At 39.5% G+C, this 19712-nt stretch overlaps 1 protein-coding gene across 1 annotated transcript in view; it reads left to right on the top strand.

Annotated features, from left to right (window-relative positions):
* The window catches only part of CERS6 (ceramide synthase 6), a 139039-nt gene that overhangs the window by 55103 nt on the left and 64224 nt on the right, over positions 1-19712 (top strand). The window contains exon 4 of the mRNA XM_067298538.1: positions 15936-15993. Coding sequence (XP_067154639.1) covers positions 15936-15993 — 58 coding nt within the window. The remainder of the gene's footprint in view (positions 1-15935; positions 15994-19712) is intronic.

The raw sequence follows: 19712 nt of genomic DNA, 5'->3' as shown, positions 1-19712 counted from the left end.
TTGGGGAGATTGTATGTTTGTGTATGTATATTTATCTATCTGTATGTGTGTGTATATGCATACACACACAAAATATTTTTTTCACTTATCATACACATTCATGTGAAATTTTTATGCATAGTTTGCAAATTCTTGGCCTTATTGTTTTTCTTGACTAGCGGAATAATACTCTCCTACAAATCAGTAGTGGAAAAATAACTGTGCAAGGGAAAAAAGTGAGACAGCTGCTTGGTTCTTGAAAATTCTGAACTGTGGTGATACAAATCTTAACGAAGTGCGTAAAAGAATTAATCAGTTGCATTGCTTTCTATGTTGCAGTAAAGCACTTGAAAATAAATGGGTGTCGAAAAGCTTCTAGCTCTGAATTTTGAATAGTCTCAGGCCCTCTTAAGTCTGCCACTAAAATACTGCTGAATACAATTATCTTTGAGATGCAAGCCAAAATATGTGGTAAATGTTATTATGGATCCGTTTAATTCTGATTTGTCAATACAGATTTTCAGCTGCCTTAGTGTGACAAGCAGTAGAGAACTATGCGGTATTTCATAATCAGAAAAGAGAACAAGGGGACGAGTCTATAAAGCAGTGCTACTAGCTCTGGGGCAAGTGTCTGTCATTCTGCCTTCTGAGTGCGAATATAAAGTATATGTCTGAAATGGGAAGGAACTGGGCTGTTATCACAAGTGCAACAGTTTTAGTTTTATAATAACTACAGGCAACAGATCATGTGCTTATGCATCCAGGCTCTGTTGTGCCTTCCCTTTCTAATCCTCCTCAGGTGGATCCATTCTAGCAGGTGAGCCTGCATCCACACTCTGTGGAGTATCTCTAAGGGGCTGCTGGAGACCAGATTAGCTGCTTGTCCCTATTATTGTATTGTTAGAGCACGGTGAAGTTGGCTCTAGGTTGCTTTAGCTGGCATACTTGGGTGTCACTGCTGCTCTAGAGAAATCTTCAGAGCACACTTACCTTCCTTGTAGGTGACCTAACACTATAGGCTGTCCAGCTTTTTGTATTTGCAGACATTTAAGATGACTTGGAGTCCTTCCTTTGATCCTGTGGTTTCTTCCTAGGAAGCTTCTCAGGTTGTTGCCTGCTTCAGGGATATGTTGAATTTGTAAATTGGCAGGATGTGTAGACATACTGGAGGCCAGGAATGCCTTCTGTGGTAGTGTGGACTAAAGAATTAGTATTCTGATTTCAAGCTGATTTGGGATCTGGTTGATTTTCCCCCCCCCCCCTCCATCTTGCTGCTCACTGGCAAGACAACTTAATTTTCCAAGTTTTTTTAAATCTCCGGGGGCAGGATTCACCTCACAAGTACAGATGAGTTGCTGCTGATGCAACTGATGTGCGTATATTTAATGTGCACATGGAGTAGATCTGATAGTGAATATGCATCTGACAACTCTTGAGGTGGCCATTCACTGTAATGATGGGGCCACTGAAACCACTTATCCAGTTACCAATCTTAAAATGTGTTTCTTCTTCCCTTAAAGGATGCCCCCCGCTACATTGCCTCCCCACAAAACAAAGACTCAAACTCAGGACTGTGAGAAATGAAATTTGTAAGGGGTTATGGACAGGAGTTAGGACAACTCCACCTGAAAGCTGACATTTGAATTTAGCCCAGAGATTAGACTTTTTGTCTTTTAAACCAGTCTTCACAAAGGAGACAAGTTCTAGTTAATAGTTAATTAGCCATGACATGGCAAGACTGTATGACAGCTGCTGTTCAACGGTGGTAGAACTATAAAATTTTCTTCAGTTTCCTCTGTTGTTTTCCATGGAGCAGGATAGGCTGTTCCTCCCTACTGTCTAGTGCATATGAGGCAGAATCTCTCCCCTGCTGCTCTGGTCTGTTCAGTAGATCCAAAGCTGATGGGGCATTCTGGCTCTTTAAAGAGAAGAGCAGTTTTAGTGGCAGTAATGTGCTGTGTAGCAAACCAAGCTGTTGCATAAGCCTTTATCAGAAGTAAAGACTACTTTAATGATGTTTTGGAAGGGTTATTTATTTATTTATTTATTTCTCTTCTGGATGTCATGTAACCGATACATACCTTTCCATTGAAAGATAAGGAAACTTCATGTCTCCAGTGAATCCTAATACCATATAGATTTGTTATAGATAGTTTACCATATAGATAACATAAATTAGTGACTCTTAAATAGCCATAAAGGGCCTGTAAATCAAGAGGGGTAATCTTGCTTGCTTTGTTTTTTGATCACATAAACCTAATGTGTGATCTAAGGTAGAAATGCTAGTGAAAGAACAACTGATGACAAAAGTGGATTCTTGTTGTTATCCAATCTTATGAGGTTCTTCTGTTATAATTCTCATAATGTTGTGTCTTTCCAAAAATAGCAAATTGAAATTTGCAGCTTTCATTTAATTAAAAAAAAAGCATCTTTGCCTTCACAATGGCAAAAAGCTAGAAAATCAGGGTGCATCTTCACTGTCTTGCTCTGTTTTGCCGCAAGGGGTCTTGTTCCCAATGGTCTATGCTTCGTGAATACTGATTTGCTGCTGGGCTCCCTTCTGCAGTGATGCTACTACCTCCTGTCAAAAGGGAATGCAGACACTATTGAAAGAATAATTCATTCAAAGGATAATTCACTCCAGGGTCTGCTCCAGGCAGGTGATATGGATACAAAACTTGCCAAATGTGGCTCTTCAAGCTGGGACAGTCTTGTTACCTGAGCAGGGCTAGTGCCGCCACATTTTGACGTAAGGCATGCAACAGATGCTTGGTGTCAGGCTATAAAAACACCATTCTGGCAAGTTGCAATACAGCCCTCTCAGTATTTGAGAAACATTAATCTTTCTTGGAGGGGGAAAAGGGGGGGGGTGAGTTAACAGAAGATCCTGTCTTTTGAAGCTATGTTTCCTACAGATGTAAAAGAGAGCCTGGGCACGAGCTAGCCAGGCTTCTGGCCCTGAGCACTGTGGATATGATTAAGACCACACTAGTTGGTCTCTTGCAACCTTAAACTCTACAAAATGTTTGAGGGAAGATTCACATGTCAGATGATACGGATTTAATGATAGTATTAGTGTTAGGCAGGGGGATGGTGACAAAGGTTAGCACTTATGTTAGTCAGGCAAAGCTGTCATTGAAAGGAATAGAACTGTTCCTGGTGAAGTCAGTAGAGCTAGGTTGTCTGTGACCAATGAACTCCCCAGTGTACTGTCTAGATTGGTGTGAGCAGACTAAACACTTCCATTGCCATTTTTAAATAAAAGAATTCATTAAATATAACATGAAAAGTATAGTGACTATAGATACTAAAAGGATGGTGCAGGAGATAGACAATGGAAGAAAAAGAAGGGAGAGGGTCACCTTAGTACAAGATAAAATCATGCAGAAATATTAACTTGCATAAAAAAAATAAAGGGAGGAGAACAGCAATTGCCTATCTCATAGTGTGAGAATCAGGAGATATTCAGTGAAAATGAAAAGGTGCATATTCAAAACAGAATATTCAAAATAGTTTTTCACACCCTAAGTAATTAAACAGGAGTTTCATATTTCTTTCATGGAAGTTATTGTCCTCCTGGAACAATAATTCAGCAGTAATTTGTATTTAAAGAGAGAGTTGTATTTACTTGGACAAACAGAGTATTCAGTATTGTGCTGTCAAACAGAGTATATCCATAGTTTGGAAACCAGTTGTGAAGACTAATCTTTCTCTAGCTGTATGGTATCGTACGTGCTAAAATGGGAGTATGGAGAGAGGGAACAAAAGACCCATGAAAGCAAATAGCATTTATGAAATAAAGGATGAAGAAGGGAATAAGCTGAGGTGTTGGCAGAGTCAGATTTGTGAGGCAACTTGGAGAAGGAAGACACAGGTTTTCAGTGAGATGTGAAGGGAGGTCATATCTATGAAATTGTTCTAGAGCAGGAAAAACATGACCTTCACAGGAGAGCAAGAAGAATTTATTATAACCAGGTAGTAGGGATGTTGAGGTGAGTCATGGAGGCCAGAAAGGTTACTCTAATTGAAGTCATCTAGCAAGAGGCAACTGAAGTGCAGAACATGTAGCAAAGATAATCTTGAAATTGATATCTATAGTAAGCATGTAAGGTTCTGCTATTTTATCAATTATAGCACTGTATAATTTACATCTCTGGGATTGATACACTCAAGGACCTATTATTCTTTTAACAGAGTATTACATCTAATAGCCTCCCAGAGGAGGAACAGAGAGAGATGTGCCAGAACGCAAGGCCTCAGTATAAGGTAAAAGAGAATAAGGCAACTCTGCTGAGACTGGTATGCCAGGAAAACTAACAGTATGCAAAAAGACAGGGAGTCATGAATGGGTATATTGAACTAAGAAGTCCTGCTCCATTTTACATCAGGGTGAGGTGTTTTTCCTTGAGAATAGCACTAAATAGCTCTGTAAATTTCTGATTCTTTTGTCTGATATCAGAGTAGACTGACTTGAATTTATGTTTCTCTCTAAGCTGCATATTAAGCCAGTGCAGAAGAGTATCAATAAAGCTTTTTCATCTAGTGTAAATATTCTTTTTCACATGAAGTCATTCAGAGCTGAGTTCACTGATGGTTTCCCTGCTTAAAGAGAAAGAGGTTAAGACTTGTTGCCTTGAGTTATATAAAATATAGGAATTTGTAGCCTGAGACGCTGGACACATGAATAAGTTAATGGTTGTCATAACAAGCTGTCCTGATTTTAAAGTCATAAGTACACAGTGGAGCCTCTGAAAGCAATTTTAACTCTGCCCTAACACTTGCTCTCTGATGAATCAGGACTAAACATCTTGCACGTATTTCCTTTCCAATTTGCAGCTTGCTCAGCGCTCACACTTCCAAATGCACAGTCTGTGCTGTTACACCCGGCTGCTACAACGTGAGTTGCTGTGGGTTTATGCCTCCAGTTTTGCCTATTTGAGCATCTGTATTCTCAGGCTGTGGACTATTCACATTTCTTTGGTGGCAAGGCTGGCTTAAGTAGCTTAATTATATGTTCTTCTACATTTTTGTTATGTACTTTTGTGCTGATGCTCTCTCACTGGCCTGTTGCTTACTTGCACAGGCTGGCTCAGTCTGTAGGTTAGCAGCATGGGCTAGCGTTGCCGCTATATGAAGCGGTAACGGCTGCTTCCCTGACGTCTTCTGTCCTTGACCTTCACATTTGCACTGCACTGTGCCAGACAGCTGGCTATACAGCTGTTTAGCAAGGCAGCACGGGATACTTGTTGGGATTAAAAGTTACTCTGCATAATAATATAGGGTGCTTTTCAGTCAAATTTTCTGATGTGGGTCATAGCATGGTCACATAAACATGCTGGAATAGTGTTGCTTGTGGCTGGGCAGGGAGATATGTATGCATATGAGCAACAGGAGGGAAAAATGGGGAAGGCATTGATAAGACTTACATCAAACATGAAAGCTCAGACTTTGGTGCAGTAGAGGGAAGAAGGAAAGGAATTGCTGCAGAAGCTAGGCCCATTCTGACTTGGCAAGGTGGGAGGACTTGGAAGCAGGGCATGGGATGCCATGGGATGCTCTCAGTGCATCTCTTCCTGCTCTCAGCTCTACACAGACATCAAATACCTAGGTTAATGGTGGCTGAGAGAAATAATGCTTTTTCATTGAACAGCTGCTCCTATGCATATGTCCTTTATAGAAACTCTTCCTGTAATTATTTCTCAATTTTGATTAGTAAAATATTGGGTCTGGCTCTACTGTTGTTACCCAGCTATCCCACTGCATTAGAAAGAAGAACTGTCCGGTGAAGGGGAGGGTGGATGTATAACTCACAACTCCGTATAACTCACAACTCCGTATAACTCACTAGTATGTTGCTAAAAAGATTCTAATTATTTCTGGGCCAGTATGAAACAGACCCCAGAATTGGGCAATGTTAGGAGCTTCCCCTTTCTTACCTTATTGGCTATGCTCCTGTGTGAATCTGGTCTATGGTCTTTGGGTTTTCTTCCACCCTCCCTCCACCCCAGCTGGCATCAGGAAGTCTCTGTGCCCAAACATGGGATTAGGGGGAAATTAAAACATGGGTTAAATGTCAGGAATCACCGGCCCTCTTCCCTAGCTGCTCTGCTGGAGCAAACAGGCAGAGATGTCTATGCTGTGTCCTCAGATGATGTTCACCATATTTTTAGATTATGCTGTAAGCACTTTTCATTTCACATCTTATGAAATTCCCCTCTTCCCTCAAATTGGATTACTTAAAACTTTGAATTCCCTGTTCATTCTGCCTTTTGTGACACAGTTTTTAACACAATAAATTTAAATTAACTCGTCTGCTGGTCCTGCAAAGACACCATCACTTAACATTATCATTGCGCCTTAAAGAACGTTGTTATAAATTAACTAAACTTCCTTTCTCTTGTGGTTTGTGTTTGCTCATCATTATGTTATGGAAATTAAATAATTCTTCCCTAAATTCTAGTTAATGTGAACTCTAGTTCAAAATTACAGCCGCAATATAGCAATTAAAGACAACGAAGGGAAGGCTGCAAAGATTGCACTAACTGTTTGTTTCTTACAGTCAATGCACCTTGAGGCGTCTGGCTCTTGATTGTGGAAGAGGTTGACTGTCTTCTGTCAGCCTCAGCTTTAAATGAAATTGCCAAACATTGCAGACAATTGGCTTGGAAGTGAAAGAACATATAGACAGACATGAGATTTTTCAAAAGAGCTGTAGGGGATGTACAGCCAAGAATGCAAGGGCTCTGTCTGGGATGCTACAGACTTCAAGACAGCTTCTAATGCTTAGTAGATGGGATTCACAGGGCTTGAAAACTGACTCTTCATGGTTTGGGGGAGGATCGTCTGAGATTTCAGTACAGGGACTTCTCCCGGTTCAACTCTCTTGTTCTGCTTGAAGCTTTTTTTTTCCCTCACCGTTCGTTAGTGTGTTTGTCTTTGATATTGATCTTTCCTGTGTGGTAGATTTCAGATACTGATATCTCTTGTTTCTGAATTACCATTATGCTGGATTTAAAAAATATTTTATTGCTGCTAAAATTTGGGGGAGGTTATTTCTCTTAGCTGTAACTTTCTAATAATAAAACAGTTCTTGCCAAAGGAGAAGTAATAGCAAATACAGTGTAAAATATTTGTTATTTGTTAATAGTGAAGATTGCAAACCCTAATGGTGTTTGTCAGTTCTTTATTTCATCTGTGGTGTTGGATTTAAAAGTACAACAGCTGAACAGAAGAAAGGGAAGACAGCAAAAACATTTATTTCTCTTCATCCCCTTCACAACATGTTCTGCTCTTTTCATTGCTTTTATGTATTCACTGAGGCTCTAATAATTTTATGAAACACATCACAAGCAAGTATTTATTCCTGAAGAATTATTGTCAGATTCAGAATAAATTCTCCATTCTCATGTGAGACACAAATATTTGGTTCTTCAGTAAATGCAGATATCCACAAAGTTCTACTCTTATTTTCATTTAAGAAAGAAAGAGACTGACAGAGGTGAACAAAACCCTAATTTACAAGGATGCCCGTATTCTGTTCTTGCTGCCTTCAGAGTTGTTAGCTGTTCTGCATGCTTAGAACTAGCAAATGGAGCTTGCCAACTGTAAATCCACACAGTTTTGGTCCTACTGGAGCTCTCCGGGGATGCCTTTTACGGCAGGTTGTTCTCCACAGGAGGTAACAACCACGCAGACTCAGTAGTCCAAACCATTTGCTATCTTCCCCTGTTCTAGTCTCTGCCACAAGAAAGAAACTTGAGTATGACTTCTTCTTTACAGGTTGCTAGTCACAATTGACCTGTATCAAGATACCTTGCTCTCTGAAGTATAGTGGCAGTAAGTTTTTGTTTTATATGCAGCATGCAATGAATGATTGGCATGCAAATCTTTCTTCCTCTTTTCTCTCTCTCATTTACGTTGTCACACAGTTTTATACTATATCTGAATACCTTTCATTTTATAGATACATGGACTCTGTGTATCTGTTCATGGAAACACAGAATTACGGAGGAGAATTAGCTTCCACAGTGTTAAATATTTTTTCCTTACAGGCATTTCACTGCATTGCTTTCTGCATCACATCATGTAAGCACAGTTACTTGCAGGTTAAGTATTCTAGGATGATGTCCTAAAAATGGCTGAAGTTAGGACTATCAGGCAGGAAATGTTCAGTACAAGATGCTGCAGAAATTATGCTTTGAAATATTTAATGCTATTCCTTATGCTTAGTTATTTAAGTACTTTTAAACTAATGAGTTTGGTTGGATGATGTTTCCTGTCAAATTTGCTGGAGTTCTGGCTTCTTAAGTTCTCTTGCTGCTGTGATGAGAGCATTTTTGCATGAAAGGTGTTAAAATTTCCTGGCCATGTTTCTACAGTGTGCTTGGAATAGTGAAGGATAAGGTAGATACTAAATTATTTTACTTTATTTTTTTAAGAAAAAAAATCTGTTGCAAGTCTTTGTATCTGGTGGTGTTTTTTTCTAAAGTTGTGATGCAACAAATCGTGGCTGGGAAGTAGGGAAAGGGGAGAACATAGAAGATTGTAAGTAAACTCACTTCTTCAAAAGGCAGAAGAGAAAATAAAATCAAGGACAAAGCAAGGTTTGAATGAACAGTTTATAAACTTTGCTTATCCTCCTCTCTCAGCTATGACAACATTGTTACTACTGCTTAGAAAACAGCAAGTTTCATCATCTGAAATGGAGGTTACAGAATATGAAGAAATGGGAAATCCTCCCCAGGGGACTGATTTATAACCTCATAATATCAAAGACGTGACTGCTATGTGCAAACTCAGTGTGGGCTGTACAATTCTAAGGATGCTATGTTGTTGGGCAGTTTCTTCAGAGAAACCAAGAAACAGTTCTTCTACCTAATCTACTCCTAAAGAGATCAGTAGAAATAAGAGATCAACATATGCTTTAGCAGGCTAAAAACTAGTCCGAGGCAAATGACATTACGCTACAGGAAAGTAACATTCAGCATAAAAAAAATAGAAACAACTAAAGCAAGTTGGTCTTAAGAAGGTAAGTACCTCTCACAATGTTGCCTTGCTTATATATAGTGGCCATCATAACTAGGACAGCATTACTAGGTGAAAAGCAGATGCAGTTTGGAAGATTTTAATTTTTTGTTCCTTTAGAACTGGAAAAGAGTGGTACAGAGTGTGGCTGTTGGGGGTTGTGAGATTACAAGAAAGGAGAGCAGAGGTCCAGGTTCGAAAGACCTGTTTTCTTTCAAAGGCTTGTACAGCTTCTGTCCATAGCCCATGCTTAAGGATGAAGCTAGTTCTGTCAGTCAAAGCACAGGGAAGGGTGCCTGGCAGTGATGTCTGGGTTCTCTGTGTGCTTTCCCATGTGTTTTCAGATGATATCTCACCCTGCCTCTTTGTAGGGCAAGATTTGGTGGTGCTCATAGATCTCTGAGGCCTTATCAGAGGTTTATTTCATGTTGCCGTTGAAGTGGTCAGAAGAGAACAATTGCATAACTATTAAACAGAGGCTACATAACCTAGAAGAAATTACCAATACACCTATTACATTGTGCATCTTTCCTGGTCTAATTATATAAACATGCTTTATTATTTATAAAATTTCATCGCTTCAAAATTTAGTACTGTATTTCTCTTCCATTTTTTTCTGCACTACTAAATTTTGCTCTTAAGACTTTCAGAGCTGCATTTTGAGCATACAGATTTAGGACAGTACTGGTCTCAAGTGGCACTGTAATATTAAATATTAAATAACTGTTTCAAACTGCAGCCAAGAGGAAAATCAGAAGACAGCCAAATCTTAAGCCATAAAATTAAGAGTAAAGCAATGAAGATTTTTCGGTTTATTGTACCTACTATTTTGCACATCTTAGAGAACGGTGAGCTGTCTATAGCTGTTTCCTTCCTCAAATGACTTCTGCTTAACCATAGTGCAGGAATCTCTTTGTTTTGTGTTGCATCTGTCAGGCTCTGCAAAAATGCAGCAAATTAGTGATTTTAGCTGATTGCTAAATATGAGTTTTTCTAGAACTGCTTCGTGTTAACCATTTTGAACTGTAGCATTCTTATGTTATTGTTTGTGGTAGTGATTGTAGCAAATCAGTTGAGAAAGCATTTCTGTAGATAACAGCTGAAACGCTGGAAGCAAAATAGCTGTTATGTTTTTAATTTCTTATTGCTTGTTTCTTATGTTTCTTGTTTGCTTGTCAAAACTCACTGGATGAGTTTGCACCCTTGCAAATCATTGCTGTGCCACAAGCACTGGTAGCATATGAGCTGTAAGCAGCGTGTGCGTTGGAAAGCAGATGTATTCTGGCTGAGTTACTGCTGCAAAGGAGAGGAGGCTCCGCAGGCATATTTGCACACGTTCTGGGGGGCACTGGCAAAGGCAGAAATGCAGGGGCCGGCTTTGGGGTGGTGGAGCTAGCCGCTGCAGTGTACAGGCCGTGTTTGAGCCATAGCATCGACACGAAGCAGGAGATGAATGTGCTCCCTGGGGCGTGTGTGCAGGGCAGCCTCGGTGGCACCTGCTGCTCAACGTGGGCATTTGTGCCCAGCAGCTGAACAAGTAAGTCTAATACCAGTGTTACTCCTTACTTACTGGATTTACCCCTAACTATTGCTATTAACCAAAACATATTTTTATGACCAGTCACACCTCGCTTCATAATGTAATATGGTTAAAGGCTCTCCTGGCAGGAGCACATGGGGTAGCAGGGCTGTGTGGCTGCCACCGGCTGCTGGGGGAGAGGTGAACACAGCGGCAGGATGCAGGCGCCCATCCACAGTATCACCTCAGCCTAACAGCTGCCTCGCCACAGCCCAGCAGCTCGGTGTTGCCATTCAGTGTGAGCACGCGCACAGGGCAAGCTGCGACAGGGTACAAGCACCTCCAGCTGCTGCGTTCAGAGCCTGGCTGAATGACTTTAATACAGAAGAAAAGAAAGAAAGGGAAAACTGCAGGGAGAGAGAGGTCTTGTTCCTCTCCAGCCTTATATATTATTTAGTCATGCTCCACCATGTACTTATAAGCTATTTGGTGTATTTTAATTCACAGTTGTCAACCTAAGGCTCTTTTTCTCAGAGAGTGCTCGTGCTGAGCTCTTTCTGCTGGGCAGCAGGTGCATGGGGAGGAGGGCGTCTTTCTAAAACAAAGAGCTGACAAATGTGTCGAGCTGTGCAAAGTGTGTGTGTGTGTGTGTGTGGAGTTGCTTCAGTTCATTGCTCAAATGATTGATTTTTATTAGCTGAAGTTTAATTTCACATTTTTGGAACAGAAATTTGGAGTGAAATTTTAAGGCCACAGTTCAGCAGTGTGATAAAGTCAGCATGGTTAGGGATATGCCTGAAGTCAGTGTGCTGACTTTTAAGCACTTAAAGTTAGGCACTTAAATAGTTTTTGCTGAATTGGGCATGACTGGGTAAATGAGATAAATTGGCAGAGGCTCTCCAACTCTTCTGTCTTAATGTTCTGCATCATGCTGGAGCATCTTCAAAATTTCATTAGTGGCTTAAAGCTGAAAGGGTTGAGAGGTTAAGAAATTCTGTCTGTACTCTGGATCAAGCAGGCACATGTTGAGCAAGAGCAGTGGGATCTGTTGCCGCACTTGTGCGGTGCTTTAGAGCGTTCATTTTACACTGAGCATTCAAGGTAACACTTCAAAAGAAAAGATTTGCTGTTATCAGAGTCACCTTTTAGTTCAACCCTTCTCTGCAGTGTGTCACTTCTATATTTGAAACACAACGGCTAGTCTGATGAGCACCTGTGTAACCTGAAGGATGTGCCTGAGGGGTCACCTGTAAACAGACTAGAGCTCCCTCCTCCTGGGCTCAAGCAGACCAGACGCAAGCCAGTTCAAATGGGAAGTCTCATAGGTGTCTTAGTGCGGGGCTGACGTGAAGCTCATGAACCTTATTGAGAGCAGATGGAGTCTTCCAGAACGCTTGCTCCTTGAGCAGTTTCATCCAGATTTAAATTAACCTAAGATTTCTTTCAAGCAGTGCGTTTTATTGAGTGTATTTGGGTCATTCAAATTTTATGTCTCTGTACAACAGACTGATAGTGTTTCATGTCTGATGGCCAGAGCTAATTGTCACAAAACAGAGCAGCTTCAGCTGTCTCCTTCTTTCAATTAAATGTGAATTGATGCAGAAGTCACCCAGAATGGGGTGCTGCACCCAGTGGCCACCACTGTGTTGTTTTAGTAGGACAGTGAATATAGCTGGCGGGGGAGGGGGCAACAGACAGAAGATATCTTGAGACAAATCTTGCCTTGCTTTTCTTAGTCTATTGGGCTCTGCTACTGCTACTTTAGAACAGTTTCTTACTTGTGGTATTGCAGGGAGCAAATTGTGACCCTAAAAACAGCTGTCTGCAATGACTTGAGGAATTCTAGCATGAGCTCCTGATGCTTCAGAAGGACCTTGAACACAGTCTCAGAAGGAAAATTATAGAGGGCTTATGCCACTGACCAGGCATTTATCCTTCCTCAGGGTATGTGACTGTTCAGACTGCTGGCAGGCTCAGGGCTTTTTCTAACCAAAGACCTCTCTTGATTAACTACCACTGTGTGAATTCATTTGGGAAGGAGACTTGACAGCCTCACACTTACTAAAGAGGTCTTCTGTTCTGTGGTGTCCTATGCAGAGAGAGAAAACATTTTGCCTAGGTTCCCAAAATACTAAGGTGATTTGGACTCATGGCTGTAGTGTGAGTGGACACAGTTCCTACTCATAACTATTTCCTTCCACTGGCATCTCTCTATCAGTGGGCTGCAATGAGACCCAAAATAGAGGAATAAAGAGATCTATACTGTAGAGTGTGAATGATGGATTAGATGGAGTTTTTGTTGCAAGACAGCTCAATGGGGAGTTTGTTTTTGGAGGAATCTTGCTGGATCCACTGTGCACAAAATGTATTTGTTTTTTATCTTCTATCCCTGTCTGGATGATCATGAGTGAATTACATAGCTTCACAACCTAGTTCCAGTCCCTTTCTTCTCTCACCTTCCTCCCCAATCATATAGTATTTTCTGCTGCATAGGACAGCTTCATCAGAAGAGATGGTTCTACACATAACTTTGTGGCTGATAAACCCTTCAGGAGTGTGTGAGAGATGTGACAGAGGGGAAAATTAAGCCTAAATTCTTCCAAAGTCTGGGCAAGTGTTCTTACTACTAGCTATAGAGTAAAAGTGGAAGTTGAAGGGAAGTTAGCTGCTGCTCATAAGCCAATAAAGCATCAACATGGTTTTAGATTATTGACTCCCTGCAGCAAGGTAGGTAACCAGGCAGAGAATTGAGTGCTAATTCGATTCCTGGTGTGCTTCAGAGGCAGTGTGATCTGTATGTGACCTTGTGCAACAGGTTATAGGTAAATCTGCAATTAAATTACTGATAGCACATAGCTGACAGCTACAGATAGACTCTTGTCTTCCTGACTTTAAAGCTGAAGCTGCTGATGGGAATAAATGTCCCTTAATTTTGTCCATTTGTTGTACATCTATTTCATCAGACTATAATGCCTCATAAATGTCACTCATTCTATTCTATAAATGCTCTTAACTGTTGATTTAATTTAATGTAGATTTTATAGCTCTCAGTGTACATTGATTTGTATGTAACAAGCATTTAGTTACATTATTGTCTTTTTTTTCCCCCCTTAGATTTAAAAAGCTACAAATGAAGTATCTCCAGATGTTAAGTTCATTGCTTTTAGGTGTATAAGTAGTAGTTAGTGTGCAATATATGAGTGTTGTACATAGCTACTTATTTAGTTAGACAAGATGTATGCACTTACTGTATAATATACAATTAACTTTCTCCCGGATCTTCTTGAATTCATCCATTTGACCTTGGCCTGTTGAAGTTTCACTGTTAATTACAACAATAAACCAACTATAAGTAGTGGCAAAATAACATGGGAAACAGCTTGGACTTCTTTGCATGGGATTAAGATTCCAACCTGGCTATTGAACCAGGCAGGATTTCCCTTTGGAGCCCACAAAGAAGGCAGCTGCCTGATGCAGAGCAATGGGAAGTCCTTTGTAGCACTGCTGTTGCCAGAGCTAGCTGATTAATGATGACAAAGATTCTGGGGGCCAGTTGTGACTTTCCTTCATTCTGAATTTTTCTTTATCACAGTTTGATACAGCCAGAAGTTAGTCGAATAGCTTTTTGTGGATGTCATTCATCAGGAATGAGCTGGGTTTTTTTCTACCAATATTACCAATTTTTTTAAGAAGTTAACACTTTGATCAGCTATGGCTACCACCCAGTTCTGAGACTTGCTTTGCCTTTTTAATGCTCAGCCCAAGTAGACTTGCTTGGGAGGGCTGGGGAAAAAGAGGAAAGAGAAATAGTATGTTTTGTTATATTCTTATATGTATATATCATCTTTGTAGCACTTGAGTAGCTGGAGCAATTGGATAGCCTCTGGCAGGCCTGCATAATGGCTGGCAGCTTTTGGCTCCAACATTTTTGTGAATCTCCAAGAATTCTCTTGTGGGGCAATCCATAGTTTTACCATAGATCTGTGACAGTGGCAGTACCTTAGGGCATGGCTGGAATGTTAGACTGGAAAATCTGTGGGTTTGAATTTGCATGTTTCAGGAAAGGACTTTTTAATTTTCTGAGGTGATAGCTGAAGCAAATACTGCAAACAAAGTCTTTCAGAGAACTGTGCAGACTGGGAAATTGCTGGATTACACCATCTAAACTCTAACTTTTAACATATTTCAAATACTTATGAATGCCTTTGAACTCCTCTATGGAATACTGCGTCACTCAACAGCAAGTTGCAAATGTCCTCAACTCTGTTACGAATTTTGCTTGGAAAATATGGAATAAAGGTGATATTGAGGAGATTTTTAAAACAAGAAAACTCTGTGAGGGATTATTTTAACTACTTACACTATGAGACAACGAAGGGCAGTGTCAGTGCTCAAAAGTGAAGCGCTGGAATCTGCCATACAGATCTCTAGCTCCCTGTGGGTGATGCTTTTCCTTACAAAAGACCATTTTTGATATGCAGCACTCCAACATTACCTGCTAAAAGCTTAATAAACTTTCTTGTTATCATTGTCCTGTGAGGAGGTCAGGCCATACAGTAGTACTGCAGTAGGTCTTTCTTTTCCTCCAGTTGCTCAGTAACTTTAAAGTATCAAAAGTGATTGTAATTCTAAGCATCAAATTTTAAACAGGAAATCAAAGTTCTTTGCAAACAAATAGCTTAATTTTAACACTCCTTGCTCGAGTAGTAGGCCATGCAAATGAAGCCCCAAGTAAGCAAGTGAAATCCTAAGAACCTCTCAAACGCAAAGACAGAGTAACCGGGAAGCTGGGAAGCACAGGACAGGTGTTTAAAATTAAACAAGTACTGAATTATCATTTATTTCAATAAGATGTAAGCATGTAAATAAGTGCTTTCCTCAGTGGGAATACAGTCTTCAGAAGAAACAGAGTGTTATGTGAGCAGTAGAACTAATGAAACCTTGTTTCTTGTGAATCTGCATCATATTTGAATTCTCTGCTTAAGAAAGAGGTTGAAGTTTTCCTTATTGGAACTGGTGGTGACTGTCTTGACCTCTTCCCTGAGACTGGTGAACAAGTAACAAGTGAACTTCCCTGCAATAGAGGTGCTAATTGTCCTCTGCCCTCTACTGTCTTGATAGTTTTCATGAAATTTTTAAGAGCTTAATTATCCTTAAATTTTTTTCTTCCTCTCATGTCATGTTATATTGAAATTAGCCATATTTTCATAGGGATAATGGCAGGTGGGGAAAAGCAGGCAGCTGAGCACAATGCATTATAACAAAAGCCTTAGAAAACCAGACCAAAATTTGCTTCAACTTCTGTTAATGTGACCAGGGTGTGTTGGGTTGGCAGTGTTACAAGAAATCACGTGTTGAACTGCAAAATATGTAAACCTGGTATCTTAGAGTTAATCTATTGTACTTTTTGCAGGTGGCGATTTACATTTTACCTTTATATATTTACATATGGAGTACGGTTCCTGAAAAAGGTAGGCACTTCTATTATTGTATTATGCTTTCATATAATATAGAGCACAGACATAAAACCAATATTCGCTAAGAATAAAAATTAAAATTTAATTTGTATTCATAAAATGAGTTGCCACTGGCATTGGAAGGGAATATAAGTGCTCATTGATATTTAATGGGGAAAAAAAATCATTGATACAGCAACATGGCTAGTTTGCTTTATTACTTCTAGTTATAGGCATTAGGCTGGTAGCTAAGCTTACAAAAATATTCATCTCAATTTATGTATTGCCCTTACTTAAATGCCTCTGGCAGAAGTTGTTTTTTAATAACCTACAGAATCTGTTAGTGTTAAAGCTGTTTTTTTGCTAATTCTTTGTCTGGTGTACTGTGGAAAGAAGTTTCCATGGAGTTTCCTATCCATGTTGTGTTTCTAGCACTTTAAAACAGAGAAGGATATGGATGTCTCTAAATGCCCTGGCCTAGGTCTGTTAACCCTGGCATGGTAAGTAATGAGCCATAACATGGATTTATGGTGCAAGTCACTTTTGCAATGGGCTATTGTCAGGCAATATTTAGTGTAATTCTGAGATGTGGAATTAGGGGGATGTGTGAAGATCTCAGTGTGTTCATCTAGTTTTATCTTCTTCATTTTGGACAAATGCTTGATATGAGGAAATATATTCTAAATGTTTCTGAGTGTTTCAGAACTAAAAGTAGCTATTTAAAAAAAAAAAAGCTCATCATTTTTTACAGTCAGTGTAGCAATCCTAGAGACTGTCTCAGGTCACCTGAGTGAATCTGGGGCCAGGAGGACAGCTGATGTGCTTGCGCGGCAGGTGGAGGAGAGAGGTTCCCAGGGCTGTCCTCAGCTGCTTGACAGAGGTCAGCCCCGGGCAGAGTGTGAGAGTCGGCCAAGCCAAGCTGCGCAGAGTGCACAACCTCTCCCTGTCTCCTGCAACACTTACGTGCTCTGTGTAATTCATCCGTTAACACTCTGTATGCTCATGTTCTGTTATTCTCTGTTTTCTGCCCTTGCTCTTGCTGGTGTCTGTGGCGTGAAATCTGAAAATAATTTTAATGATGGACAATTAGGTGAATGCTGCCGCTGTGCTAAACACTCCACGCTCCATGGTTGGTTGCTGTTGACTTACTAGAATGCTGTGGCTCAGTGCAGAAGAATACACTGCTTGAAATTAAGTTATTCTAACTGATTTTGATAGTAAGAGTGGCTGGGGTACAGAGGAATAGGAAAGAAAAGTTTGGGTTTTTTTTTTCCTATCTGTTTTGCATATAATACTTCTAGCTTATAAGTCAAATAAATTATAGTATGTGAGGCAAAGTTTTTCACTAATCCCAGAATTCTGGGAAACAGCATGATTTCTTATAAATCAAAGTGATTTAAATCTCTAGTTCTTCATCATGATTCAGCCAGCAAATGGGAAAAACTGATTTAGGTAAATCAGCCTTAGTTTTGTTTTGCTTTTCAATTTCATGGTATTTTATTTTATTTTAAGAATTTTTTTTAAAGATTTGTGTTTTAATTAAATATATTGTAAAAGTGTTGAAATAGATGAGAAAACTTTTTTTATACAAAACATTTGATGTCTTAAAAACACTTTTTGTACAAAACAAAGTGATTTATCCTGTGAAGGGTGTTTTAGTGAATTGAATTGGATTCTTGAAAAACTGTGAATACCGGCATTTCTAAAAACTGAAAAGAATACAGTAGATGCATGTTTCATTACAAGCCATTTTGAGCCATTTCTAAAGGCTGAGTTGACATGCAAAGTGCAGGATATCTTCCAATTCAGCATATCACTGCAGTTTGAAGAGGGCTGGCTCCCATAGCCTGGTTGTCTGGTTTGTTTAAATAATGTTATCGGTAGTTCAGGCTTAACAAGAATTAGTACTGTAATTTTGATTTTAATTAAACTTTCAACAAGTTTAATTTTTACAAGGAGAAATTTTTTATTATGCAACTGTATATGTTTTTAATTACTCATTTTTATACATTGTGAAGGAATTTCCTATCATTTTTACACTGTAGTCATTATTCCAATATTCTGCTTTGTATACCCAGGTCTTCCACATGAGTAGAGATGTAAATTAACAAAATCACAATTGTGGTTGTATTTATATTTACACTGTCTCCCTAATATGATAATATAACTACAAGAAAATACAGGCTTTTTGCTGTTAATCAGAACCAGACTTTTCTGGGTCCACTTAGGAGGCAGATCTGGGTTTGCAAGGAATAAAATTCAGACCCCAAAATCTAGAGCTTCACCTATAACACTTCCAGCTACGCTGTAGTACCAAAGTGGCTAATCCATTTTTTCATTTGTCCTGTTCTTCATAATGGAAGAATTACAAAGAAACACTAAACTCTTCCTTAGGAAGCTAGAGAATAGAGTCAGTTGAGCGTAACAAACTCTTACAAATTTGAAAGAAAGATCATCCCTTCAGAAAAACTGTTTTTTCTGGAGACAAAGTTCACTTCATACTCAGTCAGCATTGCCTTGCTGTGCTAATGGTATAGTAGAGATCTGCATCATTTCAAATAACAAGGTCTCCTTAAGATCATCCTGTAGAGACCTAGTCTGGAAGACTGAGAAGGAGGGAGAGCAAACCTGGACACAGCGGTGATCCAAGAGGCTCATTCCATCAGAGAGCAGCACGTCCTTGCTGACTGGGAGGGTGTGAGAAAGAGTAAATATTACTGACTCTTCCTCCTTGAATAATGGAATATGCCATCAGCGTAGCACTACATTTGAAATGTTCATTTTGACTTTTCTTAAAACCCAAGCTAATGTTTAATTAATACATCACTTTGGATTGTTTGCTGTGACATTTTGATACAATGAGTGTGTCTTTCAAACATCCAAATGTATATAAGAATATATTTTTGAAAGGGAAACTGCATTTTGGTGCTTTTTAAATGAACAGAGTCATTCAAGGTTGGTTTGTATGTCCATTTCTGGCTAGTTAGTCCCTGATTTCAGAGGTTTTATTGCCAACTTCAGAGGGAAATGCTCCTTATTGGTTATACCTATGACTTCTACTTTCATGAAATACTCCCTTTTTCATGTTCAGTAATACATCTCTTCTATGTTTTTTGCTTTAGTTATGTTTTCTGACCAAGCCAATTTGCCATACTGGTTTTTGATGTCCTGCTGGCAGTAATCCTGTGAGAAAATACCACAGTCTCTTTTTAAGCCCCTCTGTATTATGATTTTTTTTGCACGTGAAGAATATATTTTTTCAAAGTACAGAATCATGCTGAAAGATGATGTTCAGCCACTATGTGCCATTCTCCCTTGGACTCATTCATTGCTTGATTCCCCCTGAGGCTTGGAGATTGTGTTACCAAATTGCAGAGATGCTGTAATCCAATTTTTCTACCAAACCTCTACGTCTATTGGCAGTAACCTGTATGTGCTCCTTGCTGTGGGGTGAGAGTGGTTACCACTAGAAAATGGTGATCATTGACTTGTGGATTCTTTGGAAGTTGTATTTGCACCATCAAAATCTGCAGCAGTCTGCACTGTGCAATACATGCCTTTCTGCCATGTGAAGTAACACCATTTCCTGAAACCTGTTAGACAGGATTTTCCAGGCAAGTGCATTCTCTCTTGATGCCAAATTTAGCAGCATGATTGCATTGCTACATTGCTGTTTTTTCTCTTTCTGAAACTTTTCCATTTGCTGTTTGGTAAGTTACCAATGATTAAAGCCA

The sequence above is a fragment of the Apteryx mantelli genome, chromosome 6, assembly GCF_036417845.1.
Source record: "Apteryx mantelli isolate bAptMan1 chromosome 6, bAptMan1.hap1, whole genome shotgun sequence".
NCBI classification, from domain to species: Eukaryota; Metazoa; Chordata; class Aves; order Apterygiformes; family Apterygidae; genus Apteryx; species Apteryx mantelli.
Note: the sequence above shows the minus strand (reverse complement) of the source record. Positions and strands in the feature narration are given on the sequence as shown.